General features: G+C 38.7%; 1 protein-coding gene across 6 annotated transcripts in view; it reads left to right on the top strand.

Annotated features, from left to right (window-relative positions):
- ptprk (protein tyrosine phosphatase receptor type K) overlaps positions 1 to 8178 on the top strand; it is a 656369-nt gene extending 648191 nt beyond the window's left edge. For all 6 annotated transcript variants that reach the window (XM_059981530.1, XM_059981528.1, XM_059981529.1 and 3 more), the window contains 3 exons: positions 833 to 996; positions 3418 to 3553; positions 6956 to 8178. In XM_059981530.1, the coding sequence (XP_059837513.1) occupies positions 833 to 996; positions 3418 to 3553; positions 6956 to 7009 (354 nt within the window). In that variant the 3' untranslated portion in view covers positions 7010 to 8178. The remainder of the gene's footprint in view (positions 1 to 832; positions 997 to 3417; positions 3554 to 6955) is intronic.
- Positions 8179 to 13104: the final 4926 nt, after the last annotated feature.

Genomic DNA, 13104 nt, shown 5'->3' with positions numbered 1-13104 from the left:
CAGTGCCTTGTAAAGTCTCAGCATTAAGCGCTTGCTTTTATATTCTGGCTCTAGTTCTAAGATGAGGTAATGGCAAAAGATGGTGGGCTGGTGTGATGCAAACCATGATGCCAGTGATGTCTTTAATCCTTAATTAACACATGCTTTCTCCCCTCACCGTGTTCATTGCTGGGTGATCCAGTTACTGGGCAGGGTTACTCGGTCATTAATTGCAAAATTCCATTCCTTGACATCTTGTTTTCTATGTCATCTTGCTTCACTGCTATATAACACATCTTTGTAGCACAATGAGTTGATTTGTCTTTACCTTTAAATAAGAACTCTAATTATATCCAATTGCACATCAGGATAGTATTCTGACCTCATCATGGTGCTGCTTTGACAAAAATTAAGGCTGCAGTTTTCATATTGTGACACTAAAATTTACAGCCAAGCCTCACAACAGCAATTGGAAGAAGAAAATAACCATACTGTTCCTCAACTAGATGGATTTTCTGGTGTTCAGGATGGCAATGCTGGAGAAACATCTTGCTGTTCACCCTGTGTATTTCTCCAAGTGAGAATTACACCCTACTACAGGTTTTCTTCTCTCTGGGTATACAGTACCGCAGCACCTTGTGTGAAGTATTATTTCGCAAATAAAAGCTGTAGGAAGAGAAGGCTGTGTTGGAAATATATGTGCATAAATATAACACTGTCTATATTTTTGTGCGCTGGCAGCCGTTACAGGTACTTTAGGAAGATGAATTAGCCTCCATGATAGCAGTCAGTTATTATTTTTTTATATGGAAGCAGGTACATCAATGTCTGTTTTTTTTTATTTAATCCTCAGCCACAGGAAGGTTATCTCATGGTGCAGCAGTTCCAGTACTTGGGATGGGCGGCTCACAGGGAAATACCTGCCTCAAAGCGATCATTTCTGAAGTTAATTCTCCAGGTTGATAAATGGCAAGAAGACTGTGAAGAAGGAGAAGGACGAACTATTGTTCACTGTCTGTGAGTAACACCATAAGGGTAGTTTTTATTCATCAACTCCTTCAAAAAATACTGGACACTCCCAGCATCCCTGGAGGCGGAGGGGGGAGCAGAATTAATGTTTCAGTTCAAAGACTCTTCATCATAACATGTGCTTCTAGAAAACGCTTTTCAAACTTCTGCACTTTATTGGATTTAGCAAAACCTTCTTTCATATGTCAGACCATTTTCCCAAGAATCAATGGAGTGAACTTACATTTTCTTCCTCAGATAACGAAAATAAAACTGTACACAGTTCTCCCGGTACAACTTCACCAAAATCTTGCAAAGGTTGCATCAAAACTTCCCTATATTTGTTCTCCATATTCCTTGCAATAAAGGCCAGCATTCATAGAGACAAAGAGAACTACAGGACAGGAACAGGCCCTTCAGCCAAACTATTATTTTTGCCAAACTATTATTCTGCCTTGTGCCATTGACCTGCACCCTGACCATAGCCCTCCATACCCCTCCCGTCAACGCCCTTATCCAAATTTCTCATAAATGCAGAAAAAAACAAATCTGCATCTACCACTTCAGCTGGCAGCTTGTCCCACACTCTCACCAGTGTCGAAGTTAAGTTCCCCCTCACATTCCCCTTAAATATTTCACTGTCCACCCTTAACCCCTGATATATCATTGTAGTCTCAACCAACCTCAGTAGAAAAGAAGCCTGCTTTCAATTCCCCTATCTGTACCCCTCATAATTTTGTATACCAATTTATTTGTCTTCCTAAGTACGTGCTGTACTTGCATGCTAACTTCTTGTGGCTCAGGCACTCAATCCCTCAGATCACTTGGTACTGCAACATATTAGTATCTCTTTCTGCTCAGCAATATTAGCTTTTTCATTCTTGCTTCCAAACTTGATGTTTTCACATTTCCCCACATTATACTCCATCTTCCAGCTTTTTGCTCATTCATTTATTATCTGTATTCTTTTACGGGCTGTTTAAAGTAATTGACCCAGCCCCTTGGTATACCATGTCTATGCCAATATTTGTACTTGGATGTACTAATCCTGTTTACATGCATTTAGCCCATCATCTTCTCTGCCTTGGTGAATCAAATGCTTGGTTAGATGCTTCTTAAATGTTGTGATTGTATCTGTATCCTTCACCTCCTTAGGCAGTGGTTTCCAGATTCCAAATACTGTGTGTGGATAAGATTCCCCCTCAGGTCCCCTCTCAACTTCTTGCATCTCATTTTCAATCTATGACCCATTGTTTTTGGATACCCTCACCAACAGGGAAAGATTCTTGTTGGTTACTGTCTCTGCCCTTTATGTTATTTTATAAACCTCTATCTGATATGCCACGGACCCACACCATTAAGCAAAGGGTCCATGGACCTCTCAAGCTCCTTCACTGCAGTGTAATCAAACCCAGCCTTATCCAATCTCTCCTTATAACTTCAATGCTCCAATCCAGGCAACATCGTGGTCCTTGTGTTCAGTAACACTACCTTCAGCTCTACTATTTTCATGCCTCCTCTAAATCTGCCAACCCATATCAACAACAAACTCTGCATTCACCCAAGTTAACAAAATAGTTTATTAATTTAATTAGTTGAGACATCAGCACAGATCCCTGTCGTTGCTCATTGGTTACTAATTACCATTCTGAAAATAACCCATTTATCCCAACTCTGTAGCCACACCTCTACCCATGCTAATGTATTATCCACTTGTGCAGTAATCTTTTGTTTTAATTATCTTATCAAATGCCTTCTGGAAATTCAAATACATGAGATAGTAACACACACACAAAATCCTGGAGGAACTCAGCAGGTCAGGCAGCATCTGTGGAAATGAATAAAACGTTGACGTTTCGGGCCGAGACCCTTCTTCAGGACTGAGAAGGAAGGGGGAAGTTGTCAGAATAGAAAGGTGTGGGGAGAGGAAAGAGGCCAGCTGGAAGGTGATAGGTGAAGCCAGGTGGGTGGAAATGGTAAAGGGAAGGTATCTAATAGGAGAGGATAGTGGACCAGAGGAGAAAGGGAAGAAGGAGGGACCCAGGGGGAAGTGATAGGCAGGTGAGAAAAGGTAAAAGGCCAGTGTGCGGAAGAGGGGAGAGAAAGGAGAGAACGGAAGGAGAAATCGATAGTCTTACCATCAGGGTGGAGGCTACATAGACGGAATATAAAGTGTTGCTCCTCCATCCTGAGAGTGGCCTCATCTTGGCACCAGAGGAGACCGTCAGAACAGGAATGGGGGTTGGTCCACTTTTGGCAGATCGAGGGGAGGTGCCCGATGAAGCGGTCGAATATACTACATCTTAATTTCCCTTAACTTACTCAGTTACATCCTCAAAGAATTGTAGCATAATTTGTCAAAAATGATTTCAGTTCCATTCCACCTGGAAAATAAAAAGAGACATTGAGAATTTCCTTGGTGCATTTCAGAAACGGAGGAGGCCGCAGTGGAATGTTTTGTGCCATTAACATTATCTGCGAAATGATCAAAAGGCAAAATGTAGTCGACATTTTCCATGGAGTAAAGACGCTTCGAAACAGCAAACCAAATATGGTGGAAACCCTGGTGAGAATTCGTTTTCCCTTTTATTCTCCTCATAACGTACAAAAATAAATGAAATCCAATATAATAAATAAATTGTACACTTCTGCCTATTGGTATTATTTTAAAATCATATTGATGTTTTATTGCAGTCACTTTAAATGTTCTGCAATACTTTTGGATGCAAGAGCAGACATCTGACCACTTTTCTTTGGATTAAAGATTAAGGTTGTGGTATGGCTGGTCTCACACAATACTCACAGCCTGTTTAATAAGCAGGACAGCCGACCAGGATAGACTGAAAAGATTTGGATAAAATACACAGAGTACTGTGTAGGTCACGTAGTGTCAGTAGAGACGTGAGCTGTGTCAGGTCAAACTTCTCTTCAGAGTTAGGAAAAGTTAGAAATCCAATGTACCTTAAGTTCTGGATAAGGAAGAGGTTGAGGAGAGAAAATAAAAGGAATATCTGTGGCAGGAAGATCAGGAAAGACCGAATGGCACCACGTTTGAAGAATAATATGAAGTTTGTTAATGGAGAGGCATGGTAGCATAGTGGTTAGCACAATGCTTTACAGTACAGGCAACCTGGGTTCAATTGCCAACACTACCTGTAAGGAGGTTGTACGTTCTCCCCGTGGCCATGTGGGTTTTCTCCAGGCGTTCTGGTTCCCTCCCACAGTCCAAAGACATAATGGTTGGTAAGTTAATTGGTTGTTGTAAATTGCCCCTTGATTAGGCTAGGGGTAAAGTGGGGAATTGCTGTGCAGTGTGGCTTGAGGTCTAGAAGAGCCTATTCTGCACTGTATCTCCATTAGTAGATAGATAGATAAATTATATATATATATTCTATAGATATATTCTATATGGAGGAGATTTAAATAGGAGATAAATGAGAACAGAGGAAAGGCAGAACAAAAGATGTCGGAACTGTAAAAAAGAACCAAAAATCAAAGGACATACTGGAATTGTTTGGAAGAATTCTGCCAAAAGTCTTAAATATGACTTGTGCAAATTGAAGGTTACCAGATGTAACACACACAAATTGTTGGAGGATCTCAGCAGGTCAGGCAGCATCTACGAAAATGAATAAGCAGTCTGTTTAGTCACATAGATGCTTCCTGTTCCTCCAGCAAGTTGTGTGTGTTGGTCTGGGCACATCTACAGGATCTCTTGGGGTTATAAAAAGTATTAATCTTTTATTAAATTCAGATCTGAGAACTTTATTTCCCATCTAAGAAGGTTCCCATGACAGTTTTATTGATTACAACAACTTGAACAATGTTAAACTTTCACCCCTGGGCATTTCCTTCATGTATTATGCTAATTATAAATTTAACACGACAACTGGTTCAAAAAAGAAAAAAAATCAGTACATTCGATCTTATTTTTTTCCCCTATTGCAAAATCAGTACTCCAAAATATACAGAAAATAGGTTTGCTAATATTTGAGGTTTGGCTGCCAACGCTGCTCAGATTTACTAGATTTAACCACAACATTTTTCATTTGGCGAGAGCAAAAGGATTGTGATCATTTGAATGATGTGTTGTGAACTTCACGTTTACCGTTGAAGTGCTGATGGGAAGTAATTGAATTTTTATTTGTAATGGTAACAAGTGGAAATGTTGCTTGATGGGTGAATATTTACACATCCCCAGGGCCTGTAGCAGCATTTTCCATTATACCCATAAACTGTCTTTTTTTTCATTTTCATTTCATTTGGTGCATCTCGTCTTAGTTTTTAGGTAAATGAAACCAATACATTTTCTGGTTGCTATGAGATTAATGCCACTGTGTTGTTCAGCTGCTATTCTGTTACTAGCAATAATCAGAAACCATCAACATGCACAATTAGCCCAGAGGTTTTCCCCATCCACATCTTTTGCAGAAGCATTCTGTTTCACAAAACAAAATGGATATCATTTAACTTCAAATTCATCATTTGGAATTTTGACTAATTTCAGAATATGACCAAGATCATTATTACTTTCTGCAGAGTTTTTAAACTATATTATTCCATGCTTTTATTTGGTTTACTAATATTTAAAAGTGTGACCCTGTTTATGCACAGTACACCTGTATTAACTTTCTGTTATGAGGTGGAGATAAACGGAAATTTTAAAAGTTTCGAATACTGTTCAAAGTGTCTCAATTCCTGCAGATTATATTGCTGGAAAATCCCGAGTGCTACATAGATTTTATTAAAAGTAGCCATGATACTGTAGGTGTTGGAAAAAGATTTTACAGAATAGTTCATATAACATGAGTTCCACTTCCCATTGTTTTGCTTTTGCCTTTGTCCTCTCATTGATGCTACTCAGTTGTTCAGTAATCCTTTTTGTTTTAATAATAAAAATAATACTTTATTAATGCCGAGCACTAGTTTTCCCTTATTTCCTTGCTTTATTCTAGAATTAAATAGAGTCATCAAAAAGTACAATACTTTTTGTATACTCATATTTTAGTATACCTCTAGCTGAGCTCCTCTCCATCTTCTGGGTTTCAAGGAATAAAGTCCTAACCTATTCAATCTTTCCTTATTACTCAGGTTCTCCAGATCCGGCAACACCATTGTAAACTTTCTCTGTACTCTTTCAATCTTATTTATATCTTTCCTGTAGGTGGGTGACCAAAACTACACACGATACTCCAAATTAGTCCTCAGCAACATCTTATACAGCTTCAACAATAAATACTAGCCATTCTGCTGTCATTTCATTCCTTGCAGGCCTTTCTGTAGTAGCATCCCATTTAAATAAATTGTGTTCCCCAATTAAATGAAAATTGCACCAGCTTAAGATCAATTGGCCAGTTAACCAACTCATAACTCAACACTAGAGTGATGATATAAGCAAAATGAATACTGGTTTTCAAGGGAGTGGAAGCTAAATATTTTTCAGCCTCTCTACGATCTGCAAGTTATCAAGCTGTTTGCAAGTAGACAGCTGTGATGTTTTATGATTCTGTCAGGAAATTATTATTGTCAGGGAAATTTTAAAATAAAGCTCGGTACCAGATTTCAATTGGCTAATCTTTTAGCATGCTATCATGGAGAGTCCACAGGTGTGGAACTCGGAGTTACAAGGAAATCAGCTTGTTTATGTGCAGTAGCAGACAAGTGAGTGAAACAATGCAGAGTTGATTTGTGGCTCATCTATCTACCATTAGCTTGTACAGCTATGTTGTTGCTCTAATGATGGGTTTTGGCCAGCGCTATACTCTAGTTGTGCATATTTGGAACTTTAATTGGGAAACTCAAAGATGTTCACAAGGACACAAAGCTTGAACAACAGACAAAGCTCTTTTATCCCTATATTCGATTTTTTTCCCCACAGATTCACTAATATAAAATTTATAGAAAATAAAGTATAGTTACTATATTTAGATGAAAAACTGAAGTAATTTTCTTTTGCTTTGTTTTTCAGGATCAGTATCGATTCTGTTACGATGTTGCTTTGGAATACCTTGAATCTTCTTAGTTATCACATTTACATCAGTACAGATTTGTGCTAAATTTGAATGGGAAATTATCACTAATGCTGCGCATGAAGAGTACACATTTAATTGAGTTTTTTTTTTAAAAACCAGCTTAAGTATTCTATTATACAAAGAGTCTTAACTATGATGACAGTGTATTTGTGCATCCAGGCTATTACCAGACAGCATTTGGTGCCATCATAACAATATGATCTGACTCGAGATTTCATTGCTCAGTGATAGGCTAAAAAAAACTCAAGTGTTATTCAAGAACAGTTTTGAATTTTTTTATTATCCAAACAAAACAACATGTAGTTCTGCATGCACAAGTTCGAACGCTGTGACGCTACATCTTGTTTTCAACCAAGCTCATTTAAAAGCAGAATTGTGCACAGACTGCTATTGTATATGAGCTAATATCTGGCTGGCTTATTAAAGTTTAATGTGTGATCTTTGGGATCACACAGGGTAATTTGTAATGCAACCTTTATTATAAGCCAAAGATGAGTGTAAATATGTCTATATGAAGAAAGCACATTGTATTTATTGTTTGCTTGTAAACCTATTTGAAAGCAGAACAATCATTTCTTACAGAATTTTTTTTGAAAGAGCTTTTAAGTTTGGATGTTTTTAAATAGTTTACTTTTATATGTAGTGGTTGGTGTGGGTAACTGGTCATATTTTAATTCATTCATAGAATTGTTTACATTGTGTGCTGGTTAATTGCTAACCTATTTGAATAAAGAAGATTGAGATAGTTGGGAGGCCTCTAAACTTGGACCAAATGCAAATTTTTCCTCTTATGTGAGACATTCTGAAGCTTTGTTTCTCCACATGTGTTAGCGAACTAGTTTAAATAAAGCTATGTGTGACTTAATGTCAGCTGTACCTCGTGCTTAAAAGCCTACATTGATGAATCATGACTTCTAATAGTTGAGGCAGTATTATAGATGGCTTACGACAAGAAATGATTATCAGAAGGAAACAATGTGTTTTAAATCTGTCTAAAGGTAATCTAGCAGGGCAATCAATGCAAGAATAATACTGTTTAGGATGAAAGATGTAATGAGTTATTCACTTGCGATGTATTTTCTGAGTTATTCTAATGCTGTATAAAGAAAATCAAGATGACTTTGGGTATTGCAGAATAAATGATCAAATAAAGGCATCAGGAGATTTGAGGTGTTGATTGCTTATGAAGAGATGTTCTGGTAATTTTCTTTCTCTTCCTGTAACTAACAGAGTCTGTTGCACCACGTCATTTTTTAAGTTGTATGCATAAGCTGAAGATAACCATTTCCATAGAAATGGCACTGGACTTAACATTAAAAAAAAAGAAAAAATAGTGGGTAAGTACTAAGTGCAGTCAGAATCAGGCAGATTGTTTTGCAGCAGAGCTCGGAAAAAGCGACGCAACAGACTTTCAACGTCGTAAATCGGCGAGTTGTTTGTTATGCCTCCCCTTTCACTGTGAAACAGGCACATCTCTTTTTCCTGTATTAGGGAGAGAGTGAGCCTGTGGTGTGTCGAATTATCAGGTGAATGAGTAGTTTTCGGGGTGCTGCAAGTCTGTGTCTTTATTAAAAACACAAAATGCTGGCAGAACTCAGCAGGCCTGGATCCTGATGATGGTTTTCAGCCTGAAACGTCATCACTACCTCCTCCCATAGATGCTGTCTGGCCTGCTGAGTTCTGCCAGCATTTTGTGTTTTTATTTATTTCCAGCATCTGCAGATTCACTCGCGTTGTCTGTGTCTTTATTGATGCTTTGCTGCATGCTTGAGTGCTCGGAGGAGGGTGCTGATGATTTTTTGCTGGTTGTGGGGGGGGTGCCATTGCCTTGCTGCTAGTTGTGCGTGGGAGGGGGGAGCTGGGGGGGAGTTTTGGGGTCTAACCTTTAACTTTAGTCATTCATTCTTTTGGCATTCATTTTCATGGATGCCTGCAAAGAAAAAGAATTTCAAGGTGTATATTGTGTACATTTCTCTGGCATTAAATGCACCTTTGAAACCTATCGTCACTGACCCATGTCATGAATTTGTTGTTTTGCAGCAGCAGTACACTTCCAAAAGATTAAAAATTACCATAAATAAAGATCAAATACATAGTGCAAAAAGAGAGCAAAGTAGCAAGATGATGTTCGTGGACTGTTCAGAAATCTGATGGCAGAGGGGTGAAGACTGTCCCTAAAGTGTGTGTCCTCAGTCTCCTGTACTGCCTCCCTGATGGTAGTAATGAGAAGAGGGCATGTTCTGAATAGTGAGTGTCCTTAATGAGTTGTCAGAAAGAAGAAAGTGATCCATAGCAGCAGGCACAAAATGCTGGAGGAACTCAGCAGGTCAGGCAGCATCTGTGGGAAAGAGGAATCAGTCAACATTTCAGGGTGAGACCCTTCTTCAGGAAGGGGGAGAATACTTGAATTAAAAGGTTGGGGAAGGAGAAAGAGGCTAGCTAGAAGGTGATAGGTGAAGCCAGGAGGGTGGAAATGGTCAAGGGCTGGAGAAGAAAGAATCCAATAGGAAAGCACAGTGGACAATAGGAGAAAGGGGAGGAGGGGACCCAAGGGGAACTAATAGGCAGGTGGGAGGAGGCTAAAGGTCAGTTTGGGCAATAGGGAAAGGGAAAGGAAATTTAAATCAGGCATTGACCTCCTTCCCTCTCAGTCCTGAAGAAGGGTCTCGACCCAAAACTTCAAGTGTTTAGTTTTCCATCGATGCTGCCTGACAACCTGCTGAATTCCTCCAACATTTTGTGTGTGTTGCTCCAGATTTCAGCATCTGCTGAGTTTCTGTATTTGAGAAAATCATCCTTGTTTTTTTTAACTCTCATTTCAATAGCAAACCACATGGTAGCTGCATCTGTGGGAAAGGAAACAAAAATCATCAAGACCCTTTCTCAGAACTGAAAAAGAGACAAAAGAGTATGCATGCAATTTCTACAATGTAGATGTGACCACACTGTGAACCCAGCCTGAAAGAAATGCAAATGGAGTAGGAAAATGGATTCAACAGTGGCTAGATGGGAGATGCCAGAGGGTAGAGATGGATAACTGTTTGTCAGGTTGGAGGCCGGTGACTAGTGGTGTGCCTCTGGGATCTGTACTGGGTCCAGTGTTCGTTGTCATATACATTAATGATCTGGATGAGGGGGTGGTAAATTGGATTAGTAGGTATGCAAATGATACTAAGGTAGGAGGCGTTGTGGATAATGAAGTAGGTTTTCAAAGCTTGCAGAGAGATTTAGGCCAGTTAGAAGAGTGGCTGAACGATGGCAGATGGAGTTCAATGCTGATCAGTGTGAGGTGCTACATTTTGGTAGGAATAATCCAAATAGGACATTGAAGAATGCAGTAGAACAGAGTGATCTAGGAATAATGGTGCATAGTTCCCTGAAGGTGGAATCTCATCTGGATAGGGTGGTGAAGAAAGCTTTTGGTATGCTGGCCTTTATAAATCAGAGCATTGAGAATAGGAGTTGGGATGTAATGTTAAAATTGTACAAGGCATTGGTAAGGCCGAATTTGGAGTATTGTGTACAGTTCTGGTCACCGAGTTATAGGAAAGATATCAACAAAATAGAGAGAGAGTACAGAAAAGATTTACTAGAATGTTACCTGGGTTTCAGCGCCTAAGTTACAGGGGAAGGTTGAACAAGTTAGGTCTTTATTCTTTGGAGCATAGAAGGTTGAGGGGGGACTTGATAGAGGTATTTAAAATAATGAGGGGGATAAATCGAGTTGACATGGATAGGCTTTTTCCATTGAGAGTAGGGGAGATTCAAACAAGAGGACATAATTTGAGAGGGGGCAAAAGTTTAAGGGTAACACGAGGGGGAATTTCTTTACTCAGAGAGTGGTAGCTGTGTGAAATGAGCTTCCAGTAGAAGTGGTAGAGGCAGGTCCGGTATTGTCATTTGAAGCAAAATTGGATAGGAAAGGAAAGAAGGGTTATGGGCTGAGTGCGGGCCAATGGGACTAGGTGAGTGTAAGTGTCAGCACAGACTAGAAGGGCCGAGATGGCCTGTTTCCATGTTGTAATTGTTATATGGATCACAACTTCATCTGGAAGGACTGTTTAGACCGGAAAAGATGAAAAGTATGTATTCATCCTATCTTCCCTCTGCATCCTGATCTTCATCAGGTATCTGGCTTTGGAGTCCAGTTCACTAATTTGCACTGTCTCTAATAGCAATGACTAAATTTCCACATTCAGTGAGGCATTGTCAGTTACACACTGTAGTGATATTGAACAGCAGTTTTTCCACCATTCTCTTGTAAATTATGAGCTTCGTGTTGAACTGCTAACTACACCCCAAGTCCTTTGTTGGAGTCCGTGTAAGCTGGAGTTGTTAGCAAAACACTGAAAAATCTAAGTTTAGTGTTCATAAAAGTCATACCTTGATAGTAAGCATGATTACAAGAACAATGTGATTTGCATGATATGATGGCTTTTATGGCATTGTTTTCTGAACCGCTATAGAGTGTGACAAATTATTTGACAATTTCATTCAGATGAATTTGGCATTATAAAATTTAATGTCATTATAAAATGCCCTTAAATTTGAAAATGTCAAATTCATCTGTACATGGCATTATAAAATTTAAGAATATGAGCTAATGAAGCGAGCAAAACAACACACACAAAATGCTAGAGTAATTCAGCAGACCAGAAAGCATCTATGAAAATGGTCAACAATTCAGGCCAAGACCCTTCATCGGGAGGGTCTCAGCCCGAAATGTGGACTGTTTCCATAGATGCTGCCTGGCCTGCTGAGTTCCTCCAGCATTTTGTGTGTGTTGCTCGGATTTCCATCATCTGCAAATTAACTCATGTTTGTGAAGCAAATGAAATATTGGGGCACAAGACAGCAGATACTGTAATCTGGGTCAAAATATTGTGATTAGTATCTGTGAAGGGCCTGTAGTAGGGAGATGGTCAGTATAAATTAGTGAGAGGGATTTTTGAGGCAGAAACGTGTGGACAGGAATGATGGGTAGATGGAGGAGGGGAGAGAGGAGGTAGGGACAGGGGCCCGAAAGTGATAAGTGGAGATACTAGAATCTGATAATTAAGGAAGGTGAAATCAGATAGGGGAGTGAATACTCACAGATTGGAGCAGTTGCAGAATAACAAAATATTGAGATTCTTTTAAGAAATATATATACAAAAAAAATCCCTTCAACAATATTCTCATTGTTTTATGATTGATGGTATTTACAAAGTACCATCCCTGTACATACTTATCAAGAAAATTTTTACCAATGCAGGACATCTTTGTGGAGATGTATTTTAAAAATCATTTTAACAAAAGCAGAGTTTTAATGTTCCACATTAGTCAAAATTCAGTGTCATTTGGGAATATACATGATGAATTACAGCTGTGGAATGTAATACAATTTATGGTATTTACAAATGTAATAACTTCTAGTTGTTTTAAGTGTGTTTGAAACTTGAACCTTTGGGGATACCAGTGGTTTTCTTGTTGGCTGTTTCCGTCTGTTCAAAACAAGGTGTATTATGATTTATTAATAAATCACAGTAGATACTGTTTAATTGAGCATACTTAATGTCAGTAAGCATTAGAAATTTTGTAATGGAGAATTCCCTGTGGTTACATATTATAATGCTCCAGCTGCTATGCCTTTCAAAATGCAATTCAATTCTTTTGAGAGTCTCATTATTATTCCCTTATTCAAAATTCCATAAGATATTTTTGAAAATGTTTCATTCCCATACTCCAAATTGTAATGCCAGAAAAACTGGATACTTACCTGGGTTGTAGTCTGTAACCTATGTGTAATCTTTCCTTAAATAGTAAATTCACTAATTCAAATTTTAAAAGGAAATGATATAAAATTTCATTTGTCATAAAATTTGTGGAATGGTACATAATTATCTGTATTTCCAGGCATTGCTTGGTTGCACAGTTATTATTTTTGGCTCAGAAGATTATATAGCAACTGACATTGGAGAGCTTGAAGGGAGTGAGGAAAAGGGGATGTGAGGAGAAGCAGAGTGGACTTGATGGTCCAGCATCAGTTTTGGACAGACTTAATTGGCTCACTACTCTTACCATTTGGTTAGTAAATCAAAGTTCA

Source organism: Hypanus sabinus, chromosome 10 (assembly GCF_030144855.1).
Source record: "Hypanus sabinus isolate sHypSab1 chromosome 10, sHypSab1.hap1, whole genome shotgun sequence".
In the NCBI taxonomy this organism is placed as follows: domain Eukaryota; kingdom Metazoa; phylum Chordata; class Chondrichthyes; order Myliobatiformes; family Dasyatidae; genus Hypanus; species Hypanus sabinus.
This window is presented reverse-complemented; position numbering and strand designations above follow the sequence as displayed.